This window comes from Mustelus asterias, chromosome 8, assembly GCF_964213995.1.
Source record: "Mustelus asterias chromosome 8, sMusAst1.hap1.1, whole genome shotgun sequence".
Lineage (NCBI taxonomy): Eukaryota > Metazoa > Chordata > Chondrichthyes > Carcharhiniformes > Triakidae > Mustelus > Mustelus asterias.
In genome coordinates, this window is record NC_135808.1 from 99,440,571 (window position 1) to 99,455,407 (window position 14,837).

Here is a 14,837-nt window from a genome sequence, read left to right on the forward strand (position 1 = left end):
TCTGAATGAATTCCTTGTTTTTAACCAAGTTATAGACTGTCTGCCTATACCCATTAGGAACTGAATTTAAGATTGTTCATTTTACTGCGACACAGTGGTTAGCACTGCTATCTCACGGTACCAGAGACCCAGGTTCAATTCCGGCCTTGGGTCACTACCTGTGTGGACTTCACACATTCTCCTCGTGTCTGCGTCGGTTTTCTCCAGGTGCTCCCGTTTCCTCCCATAGTCCAAAGATATGTGGGTTAGGTTGATTGGCCAAGCTAAATTGACCCTAGTGTCAGGGGGATTAGTAGGGTAAATATGTGGGATTACAGGAATAGGTCCTGGGGTGGGATTGTAGTCGGTGCAGACTTGTTAGGCCGAATGGCCTCCTTCTGCACTGTAGGGATTCTATGATTTGCACCTCAAAATACAATGGATCAAACCTTATTTTGATTATTAATTATTTGCCTGTAATGATTATGGTTCATCTAAAGGCACGTGCAAGAACCATTAGGTTTTCCCTCTGCCAATTCTAGCAGCAATCTTCTCGCCAATGAGACAACTCCAGCCAATGAATGAGACTACTATGTACCACCTGTTCAATCATGATATCTTCAAGAAAGAATGTACACGGTTCAATTTAGAATGAAAGCATTTGCTGAGAAGGCTAATTGTACAGCAGCAAGAGAGTTTACTGTTTCAAAGAAAATAATTAGAGACTGGAGAAAAAACTAGAAAAGACGCTGAAGAATAAATATGGCAGCAGAGGAAGACTGAGCAAATGGCCTCATCTGGAGAAAAAAAGTGGCAAAAATATGTTTGCAAGCACCAGTAGATTGTTATATTAGAACCGTCTGACTCTGTAGAGAAATGAAGGAAAATGGTACTCCAGAGTTCAAGGCTAGTGCCGGGTGGTGCACAAGATTCATGAAAGATTCAATGTAGAATTCTGCCTAAAAACAAAAGTTTCACAGCGTCTGTTGGCTGAACACTGCCCAAAGAGAAATTTTAGAAATGTGTCATTAATGTTCATAAAAGCTGGATGGATGAAGGTGGTTGTAAAAAGAAAAAATAGACCCAAATAGTGTGAGTGTTGGCCTGGGACATGTTCAAATCCCAGCTTGTCGATGCTATGGTCCATGATTTAAGATTGATCAACACTGGTGCGGCAATTATTCCCGGCGGCTTTACAAGTGTTGTTCAGTCCTTGGATGTTTGTTTAAATACCGAGTATGTGGACGTGTAAGTCGGCCATTGAAGTTTCACAAGCACTCCAAAGATGGGGGGTCGAATTGTACACCAAATATTGTATGAATGTGTCTTGCCCCCATGTACCCCTGTGTACCCTACTGGTAGATAAATTATCCATTTGTGGGGTAAAATAGTGAGACCAGTTACTAATGTGAGTTGTCGGCACTGCTGCCTCACAGCGCCAGGAACCCGGGTTCAATTCTGGCCTTGGGTGACTTTCTACATGGAGTTTGCATGTTCTCCCCGTGTCTGCACGGCTTTTCTCTGGGTGTTCTGGTTTCCTCCCACAGTCCAAAGATGTGCAGGTTAGGTGGATTGGCCTTGCTAAATTGCCCCGTAGTGTCCCAATTGTGGAGGTATGGTGGATTAAGGGTTACTGGGGGAGTGATGGGTGGGTGGGTAAGATGCTGAGTTGATGCAGACTCGATGGGCCGAATGGCCTCCTTCTGCACTATACACAAAGTATGTGCAAAATTTGGGGCGAGAATTTCTGTGGACCTTTGCGTGGTAAGCCTACCCCCCACCCCCATGGCAGGCTGGATGGGAAAATTCCCCCATGGTCTTTGTTTTGGGTGGGGAGGGGGGATTCAAAACCATGTTGTCATCTTGTATACTGGATTGACTTGGGTGCCACGATCCACAAGATGTGGAACAGTTAGATCTTGTAAGTGGCAAAATATACACTAAGGATGCAAGCATGTTTTGGCTTGTATCAAGGAATATTAGTTTAATTGGCCTTAATTTTGACCAATGTTTGTTTAGTGACTCAACCAAAGGAGCAACGGCGTGTTTGGTTTGCTGATGGAATCCTACCTAATGGAGAAGTTGCAGATGCAGCGAAACTGTCAGCAAGTGGACCATCTCCAACAGTGCCTTTGGCAGTATCACATGATCCTGGAAAAGATGTTGCAACTAAATCTACAGCTTCTGAGGTAAGAGTCTTATTTAAAAATGCCAGTTTAGAAATGATGCTGTATTAATTTCTGTTATGTACGGAAAAAATAATTTTGACCTGATTTTATTCTTCAAAAAAGGACATTTACTTATCATAATCCTTGAATGTCATGGCTGGTGTGCTTACTGATAAATTGGCCATTTGATGCTGCATTGACTTTTTGATTGGGTGTGATCTGTAAATGCAAATTTTATGGAAAACTTCCCTGATTTGAAATTTTAATCCATTCATGGTGGAGAATAATGGGTTATGGTAGTGCTCTATGGTAACTAGCACAACAGCAGAGCTGGAGTTTATCTGTTCCAAGTGTTTCTGGAAAAGAAACCAAGGTTTAAATATATACATCTTTAAAACTATCTTATTTTATTACAACAGTCAAATATTGGTGACTGCAAATCTGGGCATTGTCATGTAGAACATAGCCACTGGTGCCAGTTCAGCAGATATTGACTAAATGGTTATCAATCCAAACAACATCCATTCAGTTACTGAGCTAGTGGAATTCTTCAAGTAACATTAGAGAGCATTTCACTTGGTTTGCCATTCTGTTTGGATTAGCCTGAAATAATTTAGCAGATGAGAGTCTTCATTATGTCAGTCTCCTTGAGTTACTGTTACTTTGTGACCCCAAGGTGGTTAGGCCTCTGGTTACTACTGAGGCACAATTCTATGATTGTCATCCAGGTATCTGTCATATGCTGAACTTGTGTTTTTTTCCTCATCAAGAAGATTTTTGCTGTGTATAATTATCATCCTTAACTGTGATATTAAGCCAAAGCACCATTTGCTGGTTCAGGTGGATGGGGATCTCTCGCACTATTTATAGAATAGCAGCAAGTTCTTAGCATTTGTAGTTTAGCTGCTACAATTTATAAAGGAAACAGCTCATTCGTATGACTATTTGTACAAACTCATAGCCAGGTATCTGCAGAAAATACTCCATATCTAGTATGTATGCATATTTATACATGAGATATAGATATGTAAATAGAATTGTATAGAAATATGAAACAGATTGATGCGTGCCTTTGCACAGCAAGTTGCAGGGTAACTGGGTAAATCCACCAGTGGCAAGATTTTACTGTCAAAACTGTTTTTGAGGGGATTGTGTGTTGGATTATCCACATTGGCAAGCTGGATTTTAGTCTTGTAATAATTGGAGGATGTTTTTTATTTAAAATAGAAACCAGGCAGCTGTCATTAGTTGACATGTAATTGTGATATCTCTCATTCAGTTACCGTTCATCCAGCTAAGCTAATATTTAGGGAAGGGGGAAGAGAAACCAGTGAAAACTTAAATCAAACAACTGTCTTTTTCCTTAAATTAGCTATGATGCCCTCTACTACTAAAACTATACAAGCTAACATTGTTTCCTTTGTTTATTTATGTCTGTCCAAGATGCAGTACACAATGCTGGAAGCTTTTCTTTCATAATTTTTTTTCTCCAGGTACCTGAGCGGCATCCTATAAAATCTTTTTCTAAAGTTTGCAGTGTAAAAGGTAAGCTTGTTTCAAATGTATGTCACTTGACTCAGTTAATAACTTGGCCCCTTTTTTTTATTTTAGAATGTGGCTACATCATCGACTGGTAGTACAGCTCAGATTGGCAGTCCCGTTGGAAGTTCAATTAATTTAGTCCCAGAAGATGGTCTCCCACCCATACTTATCTCCACAGGTGTCAAAGGAGGTAAGTGAGATTATATAAGCAACTCTTTGCTGATCTGAATCTTGCTTTTTGAATCACGATTGGAGCAAATTAAAAATTGGAATCTATTATTCAATAAACTTCACTTTTGAGTTTTGGATCGAAATAGAATAATAACACATTTCTTATCAAGTGACTTAAGCTGTTTAAAGTTGATTTTGTCACTGTTTACTTGATTATTTGTATGTTGGTGTCTAGTTATGATTATATGCAAATTACCTTGGGTATCGTAAAGGGCAAGACTGTATACTAAATATTCCTGGATACAAGGTATTCAGGGGAGATTGGGTGGGATGAAAGAAGTGGTGCTGGAGCACCTCTGGGGAGAGGGAGTAGTTGAGGGGAGCAGTGGGGCCAGTCGGTGCAGGCTAGATGGACCGCGTGGCTTCCTTCTGCACTGCAGAGGTTCTGTAGATAAGCTGCATTAAGAATCCAGCTATGTTTGAGAATCTGAAAACTGCTAAGAAATCAAACAGGAAGATTTTTAGGTTGCCCAATATAGAGTTCATACTCTCTCCCTCACAGGGACATGCTTCATGGAGCAATGGTTTGAGAACTTAGAAACAGGTTGGCAAGAATTTAGGCTTGCAAGCATCCAAGTGTGTTTGGGATAACGATGGATTGTAGCCAGTTAAACTAGTTCATCTTATTGAAAAAGTGTGAACCAGTGCCTTGTTCCACGTTTTGTTTTCCAAGGTTTCACTTTAAAACCACTTCAAACCCACAAATACCAACTCCATTCCTTTTCTCCATGTTCTCCCCCCAACCCAGTTCTGATTGATGTATTTTTCCAGGTGGAGGGTAGAAAAGTTTTTGAACTCTGAAAATTGAAAGCTGTTTTACTAAGTTGTTTAATTGTGTGAAATACGAGGGAGAACTGATAAAATTATTTAAAATTGTAAATGTATTTCTTGCACTAGATTATGCAGTGGAGGAACAACCCTCACAGATCTCTCTAATGTTGCATTTGGAAGAAGGAGGCCCTGACCCTCTAGTTTTTGTATTGAATGCCAACTTGCTTGTTATGGTCAAACTTGTCAATTGTAAGTAATGTATTTTTATTTTGTTTGCATGATTAAATCTTGTTTACAACTGTTGTCCTTGGAAATCACCTTTTCAATTAAAATCAAAAGCTAAAACTATAAGCTAATTAAATGAAAGAGCCAGATAAAGTTCTGGATCCTGGGGTAAAAAGCACATGAGATCCAGGGTAACTTGGCAAGATGGCTTAGTGGTAGGAGACAGAGGGTGGTGATAGAAGGTTGTTTGTTTGACTGGAGGCTGGTGTCCAGTAGTATACCACAAGGATCGGTGCTAGGTCCCTTATTGTTCATGATGTATATAAACAAAATAGATGAGAATGATCATTACGTTTGCAGATGACAGGAAGATTGACAGGGTAGTTAATAGTGAGGAAGAGGCCTTAAGTTGCAGGAAGATATAAACGGGTTGGTCAGATGGGCAGATCAGTGGCAGAGGGAATTTAACCCTGAAAAGTAGGAGCTGGTGCACTTTGGAAGGAATAACAGGACAAGAGAGTACTCGATGAATAGCAGGGCACTAGAAAGTTCCAAGGAACAGAGGGAATTGAGGTGCTTGTCCACAGATCTCTGAAGGCAACAGGACAAATTAATAGGGTCATTAAAAAAGCATATGGGACACTAGCCTTTATCAGTTGTGGCATAGATCTTAAGAGCAGAAAGGTTGTGTTTGATCTGTACAAAACCTTGGTTAGGCCACAGCTGGAGTACTGTGTGCAGTTCTGAACACCTCACTATAGGAAGGATGTAATTGCACTGGAGAGGGTGCAGAGGAGATTCACCAGGATGTTGTCTGTGATGGAGCTTTTGAACTATGAAGAGGGCTTAAGTTTATTTTAGACCAGAGAAGGCTAAGGTGGGGGGGAACCTGATTGAGGTGCATGATATTATGAAAGGTATGGACAGGGTAGATAGGAAACAGCTGTTCTCCTTGATTGAAAGGTCAATGATGAGGTGTCATAATTTTAAGGCGTGGAGCAGGAGGTTTAGAAGGGATTTGAGGAAACATTCTTTCACCCAGAAGGTGATGGGAATCTGGAATGCACTGCCTGGCAGAGTAATAGAGACAGGAAACCTCAACCTTTAAAAAGTACATGGATGAGCACCTGAAATGTCATAAGATTCAAAGTTCTAGGCCAAGTGCTGGAAAGTGGGATTAGTGTACATGTAGATTACAAATCTGTCTCACTGAGCCTTCAATATAGTCAATGATCCAACCTCCATTGGCTCTCTTGGTAAGAGAATTCTAAAGATTAATGACTTGTCTATCTGAGAGAAGAAATTCTTCCTCATCTCTGTCAACTGGACGATCTTATTTTTCAATTGCGCCCCCAGGAGGTGAAACATCCCCTCGGTGTCTACCCTGTCAAAGCCCCATCAGAATTTTGTATGTTTAAATATTATCACTTCTTCTATAATCCAGTGACTATAAGTTCAACCTGTCCAATTTTTCCCATAAGACAACCCCTGCATCCCAGGAATCAATCTGGTGAACCTTCTCTGAACTGCTTCCAATGCAATTGTATCCTTCCTTGAGCAAGGAAACTAAAAATGTACATAGCACTCTAGATGCAGTCTCATTAATGCCCTGCACAATTGTAGCAATGCCTCCATCCCTCTTGCAATAAAGGCCAACATTCCACTTTTCTTGCTAATTACCTGCTGTAGCTGCATGCTAACTTTTTGTGATTCCTGCACAATGGCACCGAGATCGTCTGTACCAGAGTATTCTGCAGTCCCCTTCCATTTAAATAATTGCTAAATACAAACAAATCTAGGTGTTTTGAATGAATATTTGCCTGTCAGTGTGACAGCAATGCTAAAAGTAGCCCTTCAAAGCTGCAAGCCCAAATAATTCAAACAGGTCAAGGCGACAGATAAGAAAATTAAAGTGCAAATGGGGCTGAGTTGCTTGGACTTCAAAAGTTGGTTACTGAACATGGAACACCATGTGGAACATGGACTACAATTTGGATACTTGCTGTATTTAGTGTTGCATCTGATGACCATAAAGTTTAAATTCATTATTTTAGTGACAATGCAAAGGCCAGCCTGAGTCAACAGATTCTTATTGCTGCCTTTGTTCCCGCTTTTCACCACTGATTTCCGTTTTCCTTCTGTTAGCTTGAATTCTACTTTCAATTATGAAAATCTTGCCCAACATTCATGAATATGTATTACTGACAAACCGGTTAGAAATTGAGAACGTTTTGACAGCTTCCAAATATCAAAATTGATTTTTTTTTTCCCACATCTATCTTTGTTGCTCTGAGCTGGAGCTATTTTGTACATGTGGTTTATGTGCTTTGTAAAATACCATGGAAATAAGTGTGAAAATGCATGGATAGATTTCTCAGAATAAAACATAACAAAGTAATTTACGATAGGTTCAATCTGTCCAACTTCTCCCATAAGACAGCACCCTTACTTTCCAACTACGGTCAAATTCAGTTGAGCATACAAATGGATATAGGATAACTTATCCAAATCATAATACCAAGTTCCCAATCATTCCTGCATGCCCTAGTTATGTGCAAAATACATGTACAAAATAATAAGTATTGAGGTAAGCTTAATCTTTTTGGAAAAATAATATTCCGCTATATACAGTCCTGATTGCTTTGTCACTGGCCTCATGTTTAATTTTTTGCTAAGTAGTAATTAACACTCTTCACCCTGTCCATGCCCCTCACAATATAATTTTTTTTAAAAATCACTTTCTGCAGTTTAAAACTGAGATACAGAGGTTTGCAATTTTTGAAAATTAAAAATGCACTCTATATAAACAGCAGTAAATGATTATTTTAACTTCTACCATCATAAATAGAAAAAGTTAATGCAATGTGTTTTCTCAGATGTAAACAGAAAATGTTGGTCCTTCACCACAAAGGGGATGCATGCTGTGGGGCAAGCAGAGATCGTCATCCTCTTGCAGTGTTTACCTGATGAGAAATGCATCCCGAAGGACATCTTCAGTCACTGCATACAACTTTATCAGGATGCTCTGGCAGGTATATTCAAATGACTTGGACACTCCTGGGTTGATTGTAATGAACTGGATTTTGTTCCAAGATATTTACAGAGAATATCTGATCTCCAATAGGAATCACCCATGTAGAGCAGCAATCTACTACATGATGTAGTTCAATTTCTTGTAATAGAAATCCTTTTAAATTATGCTGGCTGTATATAACTCCGTATTGAAAATCTCCACTCTTCGTATTTATAGCATTTGTTTTGTTTGTGCAACTTCAACTGCCTCTCATTGCTACACAGTTGATTCTGTTTGCAACTTAACTTTGTTCTGTTTTTTTAGGTAATGTGGTGGGAGACTTGGGTCATTCCTTCTTTACCCAGAGTTTTCTTGGCAGTAGAGAACATGGTGGATTCCTGTATGTTACAGCTACTTTTCAGTCCTTGCAGGACCTGGTCCTTCCCAACCCACCTTACCTGTTTGGCATTCTAATTCAGAAATGGGAAACTCCTTGGGCTAAGGTTTTCCCCATTCGCCTTATGCTGCGTCTTGGAGCAGAATATAGATGTGAGTAACTGAGCGCAGATGTATCAGCCAATTCAGGTAACAATTGAAGCAGCAACTCCTGATGAATACTTTCTTTTGCAGTTTATCCGTGTCCGTTGTTCAGTGTGCGTTTTCGTAAACCTCTGTTTGGAGAGACTGGACATACGATTATGAACCTACTTGCAGTAAGTTGTTCATGGGCATATTCTAGAAGGCCCATGGCTTCCTTCGCTTGCAAAATATGACGTTACAGTGGTTATGATGTACAAAATTATAGGAATAATTTGCTATGATAAATTATCACAATGCCTTTGGTCATTTGAATGTTGAAAAATTGAATAGGTGTAGAGCTCCAGTTATGTATAGTAATGGTTAAACCCCCTCCTGCATGCAGCACCTGTTTAGTGAAATAAGAAATATCTTTGCTTTCTGTTAATTTGTAAGATTCCGCGAGCAGACTCATGGTGGTAATCTGATGTCATTTGCTGGGTGCTCAGATCAGTTGCTGGGAAGGAGCATGGGTTCACTGTGTCACTTCTAGAGTTTTAAACTTTAATTCGTTGTATATAACCAGTCTTTGAAACCGTTGTGGTGCATGGTTCCTTGGAAAGGGTAAGATGCAAAGTTCGTAAGATGTAAATTTGGGAGGGCATGGTACAATGTTCATAAAGTAGAGCAGGTTATAAATATGCATTTAGTGTAAGTATTTCTGAAGGAGATTGTAAAATAAAAGCATTTATCACAGTACACCTCCATGACTTAAAAGGCTATAAGCTGTTGGGTTGATATTCTCTAGTAAATGCTGGTAATTGTTTTTAATATAGTAATTGTATTTGTTTTAAATTCTTTCAGAGGAAAATGTAACCTAGTTACAGCTAATCATGGATGTCCACTAGCAGTTAGGTCTAGGTTGGCTGTTTGTTTATGTGTTTCTGAAAGCCAAATGTGTTGTCATTGTAATTTTGTATAAATAAGGATGACTTCTCAAAGATTGTGAGGTGTGTTCTTTAAAATGATTTTTGTACGTTTCTTTTCATTGGGAACTACTGCAGCATTTATTGATACCTTGGCAGCAGTTGCATTACACCTGAATTTTCATTTAATGTGTGGAAGTCTTAAATTGCAAATAAATTATTTGTTCTGAAATATACTGTTACAATATTAATATTGTACTTATAGAAAGCTCTTCATTCAGGATTTTAGGAATTACCAGTACAAGTTGCCTGTTGTGCAGGGGCTTGTTGTGGACATGGAAGTGAGGAAGACATGTATCAACGTCCCCAGCAATCGATACAATGAGGTACAATCCCTGGATTACTTAAAAGCTCATACTCAAGTACATGACTCTGCTTGCACCTCCCACTCGACCTATAAGTCTAAGGATATTGTGGATAATTATAATTCCTGTTCAGCAGCATATGCTGCGATCAACTGATCACATTTCTGTATTCAGCATTAGGCTATGCAAGTCATTGAAACACTTTTCATAATTATCAAGTGGCTTTCTGGATAGGGTATGGAGATAACCTTGGAGTCTTTCATGAGGCAGCTAGTTGCTGTGATAGGAGAGCACCAAGTTTCTTTCTAAGGATGGGTTCAGTGTCCTATTCTGTGATAGTTTAATGTGCAGTAGTAATTTAGAGTTGTGTGCAGAATTGAAAGCCTATATTTCTAACACTAACTCTTGCTGACCAGAGAGGCATCTGGAAAGATTGTGCATGCATACTTGGCCCACACTCCGAACTCCCGTGCAATTGATCTTGACATCTTTCCATTTGATGAAAGGAACAGCATCGGCTGGCTCCAGGGCATCAAAACCCACTTTCCTTTTCTATTTGATGGGATGTGGCATCTCTGACAAGGCCAACATTTGTTGCCCATCCATAATTGTCACAGCTGAGTGGCTTGCTCGGCTATTTAAGGGAGCAGTTGAGAGCTAACCACATTGCTGTGAATTTGGAGTCACGTAGACCACACCAGGTAAGGATGGCAGATTTTCTTCCCTAAAGGGCAAAACCAGATGGGACTTTTACGATAGTTGATGGTAATTCCATGGTCGTCACCACTTGAGGCCCATTCTCAATTCCAGGATTAAGTCCTTTTAAATTGAATTCACATTCCACCAGCTGAGGTGAGGGTATTCAACCCCCAGAGCCTGGGGCATTGGGTTTTAGTCCGTTGATATTACCACTGTCACCATCTCCTATATTATGGTGATAAACTTGTTGAATTTGCAATACACTGCAGATATGGAAATAGTGATTTTATGAATGTTCCATGCCAGTTTAAACAAAGGGCTTCTGAAGCAAGTTGGAAAATCCTTGTAGAGACAATTCCTGGCAATGTCAGTTGATAGTTAAATAGGACTTTTACTCCCAGGATCATGGTCTTAAGCCCTACATTGGGTGATGATTTGTTCTTATTATTTATTACTTTTTATTCAAAATGCTGAAGTATTGTGGTGAATAAAGGTGGAAGAATTATCATGAGTGAACAAGTGCTTCCCAGAGAATCCAGTTAGCAATGAATACATTCATTTGTAGACAACAGTAAAAATAAATAACTAGCACAAGATTGAGTAACCCATACATTATGATACTACTAAAAATCTTTTTACAAGTGTCTGCAAGAAGTCCTGTTTCTAAAAAAGCAATCCTCCAATTTCTTTCTAATTGCCAATATTGACTGACAAATGAACAGAATATTTTCACAAACAATCAATCCTAACATGATTCTGTTTTAATTTACTCTCTAATAAGTTGCAGTTTGCATCTCAAATGTCTGTCCAGTTGTAAATGATAAAATGAGTTACAAGACACTAGTATGTGAAGGCATCTCTCAATTTAAAGTCGCAGACTGATTCACTGCATCTGAACGTGTGCAGGAAGTGCTCCCCCTAGTGTTTTGGCACAAACACATGCAGTCTAATTCTAAAGGAGAGGAGAAAAATGGCAAATTAACATTACGTAAAAGGCAAGTTATGATCTAAGAAGCAAATAAATAATACCTGTTAGGATTTATGAAATCTGAATATTATGAAGTGCTCAATGCTGCAGGTTTATTGTAATTGATCATTGTTGCAGTTCAGGTTGATCTGAAATTATTAATTACCCGAAACCCAGAAGCTGCAATTAAATGTGATTATAATCCAGTTTTTCTATGTCATAAAAATATTAAGTAAGGATGCATGTATGACATGTCATCCTTGTATGACATTTTGAAACTCCTGAATCTCTTGTAACCAGTGCTGGGAGTGTTTAAAGTATTTGATATTTTCTTTTATTAAATTGTTACAGCATCATACTTGATTCTTGAACAGTCTTGGAATGTTATTTATCATGAGTTTGGTGCACTCGTTTTTTAAAGATTTCATACATGTTAAGGGTATGAATTTTTAAAAAGTTGCATAGCCTGTGGCTAAAATGGATGTTTTTAAGTGTTGAAGCTGTAATTCTGATAGTAATTTGAGTATTATGAAGTATTATGGCAGATGAGAAAACAGGAGGTGAGGGAATAAGAAATACTAGTGCTAAACATTGATTGCAAAATGAAAGTGCTCAACTGAACCAAGTAAGATGTGGGTTGTAATTAAAAGCTGAGTAAATTATGAAGTGGTATCTATTCTGAGTAAATATTTGGAATTATTCCAAATACTAGCAGGGCACTAGAGTTTTAAAAGAGAGGGAGGTGGTATTTTGGTACTTTGTCCTAAAATATGCTAATTTGCAATGAACACTAATGCAGCATCTTGTGGTCGGAAAGCAGAACTGCATCAAGTGCTATAAGTTAATGATCAAACATTTTTCACACCCCACTCCTGTCTCCCCAATTACCATTATCCCTTACATTATGATCAATACTGCCAGCATTTATTAAATAGTTTAACTTAATTAATCTTACTACTGGTCACTCCCATGTTAATGACGCCAAGTCCTTGTAAACTATAGGAAAGTACATATTTTAAGACATGCAAATCTAGCTGTTTTTGAGATTTTCCTAAAGTTTAGCACTGAGCACAGTTTTAGATGTTGTTCTTAAACTCTGTTCGCATCTACTTTGTACATGCAGTTTAGATTATCTGGTGCAAAATGGAATTTGTGCAGACTGTAATGGAATTTGTACAGGTGATATTTCTAATCCTTCAAAGACTGGTTATTTTGAACTGTTTCTCCTTGTTACGGGGTCAAACTGATGAAGATGATGAAAGCAATGAACAAATCCAATGAGCATGTGTTAGCATTCGGAGCTTGCTTCAATGAGAAGGCAGATTCACACTTGGTGTGTGTTCAGAATGATGATGGGAACTACCAAACACAGGCCATCAGTATCCACAATCAGCCCAGAAAGGGTAAGTGCTTGTCTTGTCTTTACCTGAGAAAACAATATCATTCCAACATTTGATTTATTTTGCATTGATATGCATTTCTCGGTATGAAACTACATTCCAAGTGTTTATAATATTCATTAGAGTCTGCAAAAATATAGTATTGTCATTGTATAACTCTTGATAGCAGTGAATACATGTTAAAATGATCCTCAGTTAGTGTAAGTGACACATTTTCTGTCATTCTGTTCTGCAGTAACAGGAGCCAGCTTTTTTGTGTTCAGCGGCGCACTGAAATCATCATCTGGCTACCTGGCCAAGTCTAGCATTGTAGAAGGTAATGTACAACTGAGGGGAAAAGATCACTTTCATGCATTAATATGTTATCCAGTTCAGAAACTTTGTTTTGGCTACACCTTTTACCCATCCATTACAAAAGTGGCACAGTACTTTAACAACTGTGCTGAAGCACCAGTGTGTCATGCCATAGACCTAGGATTGATTCTGATTGCACAATCAAAAAGTGAATGTTCTGTATTGTAATTGTTGATGACCATCCCATCTCTGTTTATACATGGATACAAAAAAATGCTCTTTGAGATGGGATTGATAAATTTATACACTCTTTAAAAATAACACTTTTGTATTGTTGTTGAAAAAATAATCTGGATGATTTCTTAACTGTTCAACGCTTCCTACGGGTTGCATTTTTACAACTGGCTTGTATTTTACATTTGGTAGAAAACATGCAAATTTACATTGTATTCAAAACACCACAGATCTTGATGTTTCTTTCTGATTTGTCGTGCTGTAAACAAATGTTATTTGAATACTGTATTTTCAGATGGTATGATGGTACAGATCTCAGCTGAAACAATGGATTCTCTGCGACAGGCACTACGAGAGATGAAAGATTTTACCATAACATGTGGCAAAATTGATGCAGAAGAACCACAGGAGCATGTCCACATCCAGTGGACAGAAGATGACAAAAATATCAACAAAGGGTAAATATCTGGCTTTAAAACACTAGCAGGAAGGGGAAACTGGAATAACTTAAAATTATAATTTTGTGAAATAAAACTAGTAAAATAGTTTCTCAGTATGAGAATGATCAGGGGTTTGTGTAGATTAGTTGGGCAGAATATCAGAGTGACTGCAATAGAAAGTCAATAGTGCTGAAGAAAAGTTCTCTCTTTTGAGTGTGCAGGCAATTTAGTTAAGTACATGGCCACATATGACAATTTTAAAGTGTTGGTTTGAGCATGGCCTGTGTAGGAACTTTAGGGATGCCACTCAGCTTAGAGTGAATGTTGTAAACCTTATACCCTCCTCCTTGTATGGATTCACTGCACATTTCTGAAAGGTGGAAATATAGACAGAGATCACTTTACAATGCTGTCCATTGGCATTGTGTTTTAAACTGGCAGTGCAAAGAATCAGCTGTTTAGCATGCCAGTGTATTTGAGCGTCACCGTTGGCTGTTGTTCTAATTTGTACTTGAGGGTAGAACAGACCTCAGACAAGAGGAAACGTCCTCTTCACATCTACCTCTCAGGATCTTGAAAGTTTCAATTAAGTCATCTCTTGCTCTTCTAAACACTAGTGGATACAAACCTAACCTCTCCAAGCTTTCCTCGTAAGATAACCTGCCCATTCCTGATATTAGTCTAGTAAACCTTCCCTGAATTGCTAATGCATTTTACAGCTTTCCTTATAGGAGACCAACTGTACACAATACTCCAAATGTGGTCTCACCGATGCCTTGTACAACTGTAGCATAACTTCTCTACATTTGTAATCAATTCCACTCACAAATTATAACATTCTATTAGTTTTCCTAATTGCTTGCTGTACCTCTATATTAGCCTTTTGTGCACTAGGACACTCAGACCCTCTGCATCCCAGAGCTCTGCAATCTCTCACCATTTAGATAATTGGCATTTTTATTCATCCTGCCAAAGTGGACTATTTAATATTTACCCACATGATACTCCATTTACCAGATTTTTTGCCCACTCTTTTAACCTATCTATGTCCTTTTGTAGCCTGTTTA

General features: G+C 38.5%; 2 protein-coding genes across 4 annotated transcripts in view; one reads left to right on the forward strand and one right to left on the reverse strand.

The window, feature by feature from the left end:
* The window catches only part of cc2d1b (coiled-coil and C2 domain containing 1B), a 417,139-nt gene that overhangs the window by 320,221 nt on the left and 82,081 nt on the right, over positions 1 to 14,837 (reverse strand). The gene's annotated exons all lie outside the window — the stretch shown is intronic.
* LOC144497383 (zinc finger FYVE domain-containing protein 9-like) overlaps positions 1 to 14,837 on the forward strand; it is a 101,980-nt gene that overhangs the window by 81,042 nt on the left and 6,101 nt on the right. For all 3 annotated transcript variants that reach the window (XM_078218570.1, XM_078218573.1, XM_078218571.1), the window contains 10 exons: positions 1,999 to 2,168; positions 3,759 to 3,879; positions 4,818 to 4,940; positions 7,793 to 7,948; positions 8,254 to 8,478; positions 8,560 to 8,642; positions 9,653 to 9,757; positions 12,655 to 12,805; positions 13,038 to 13,118; positions 13,626 to 13,788. In XM_078218570.1, coding sequence (XP_078074696.1) covers positions 1,999 to 2,168; positions 3,759 to 3,879; positions 4,818 to 4,940; positions 7,793 to 7,948; positions 8,254 to 8,478; positions 8,560 to 8,642; positions 9,653 to 9,757; positions 12,655 to 12,805; positions 13,038 to 13,118; positions 13,626 to 13,788 — 1,378 coding nt within the window. The remainder of the gene's footprint in view (positions 1 to 1,998; positions 2,169 to 3,758; positions 3,880 to 4,817; positions 4,941 to 7,792; positions 7,949 to 8,253; positions 8,479 to 8,559; positions 8,643 to 9,652; positions 9,758 to 12,654; positions 12,806 to 13,037; positions 13,119 to 13,625; positions 13,789 to 14,837) is intronic.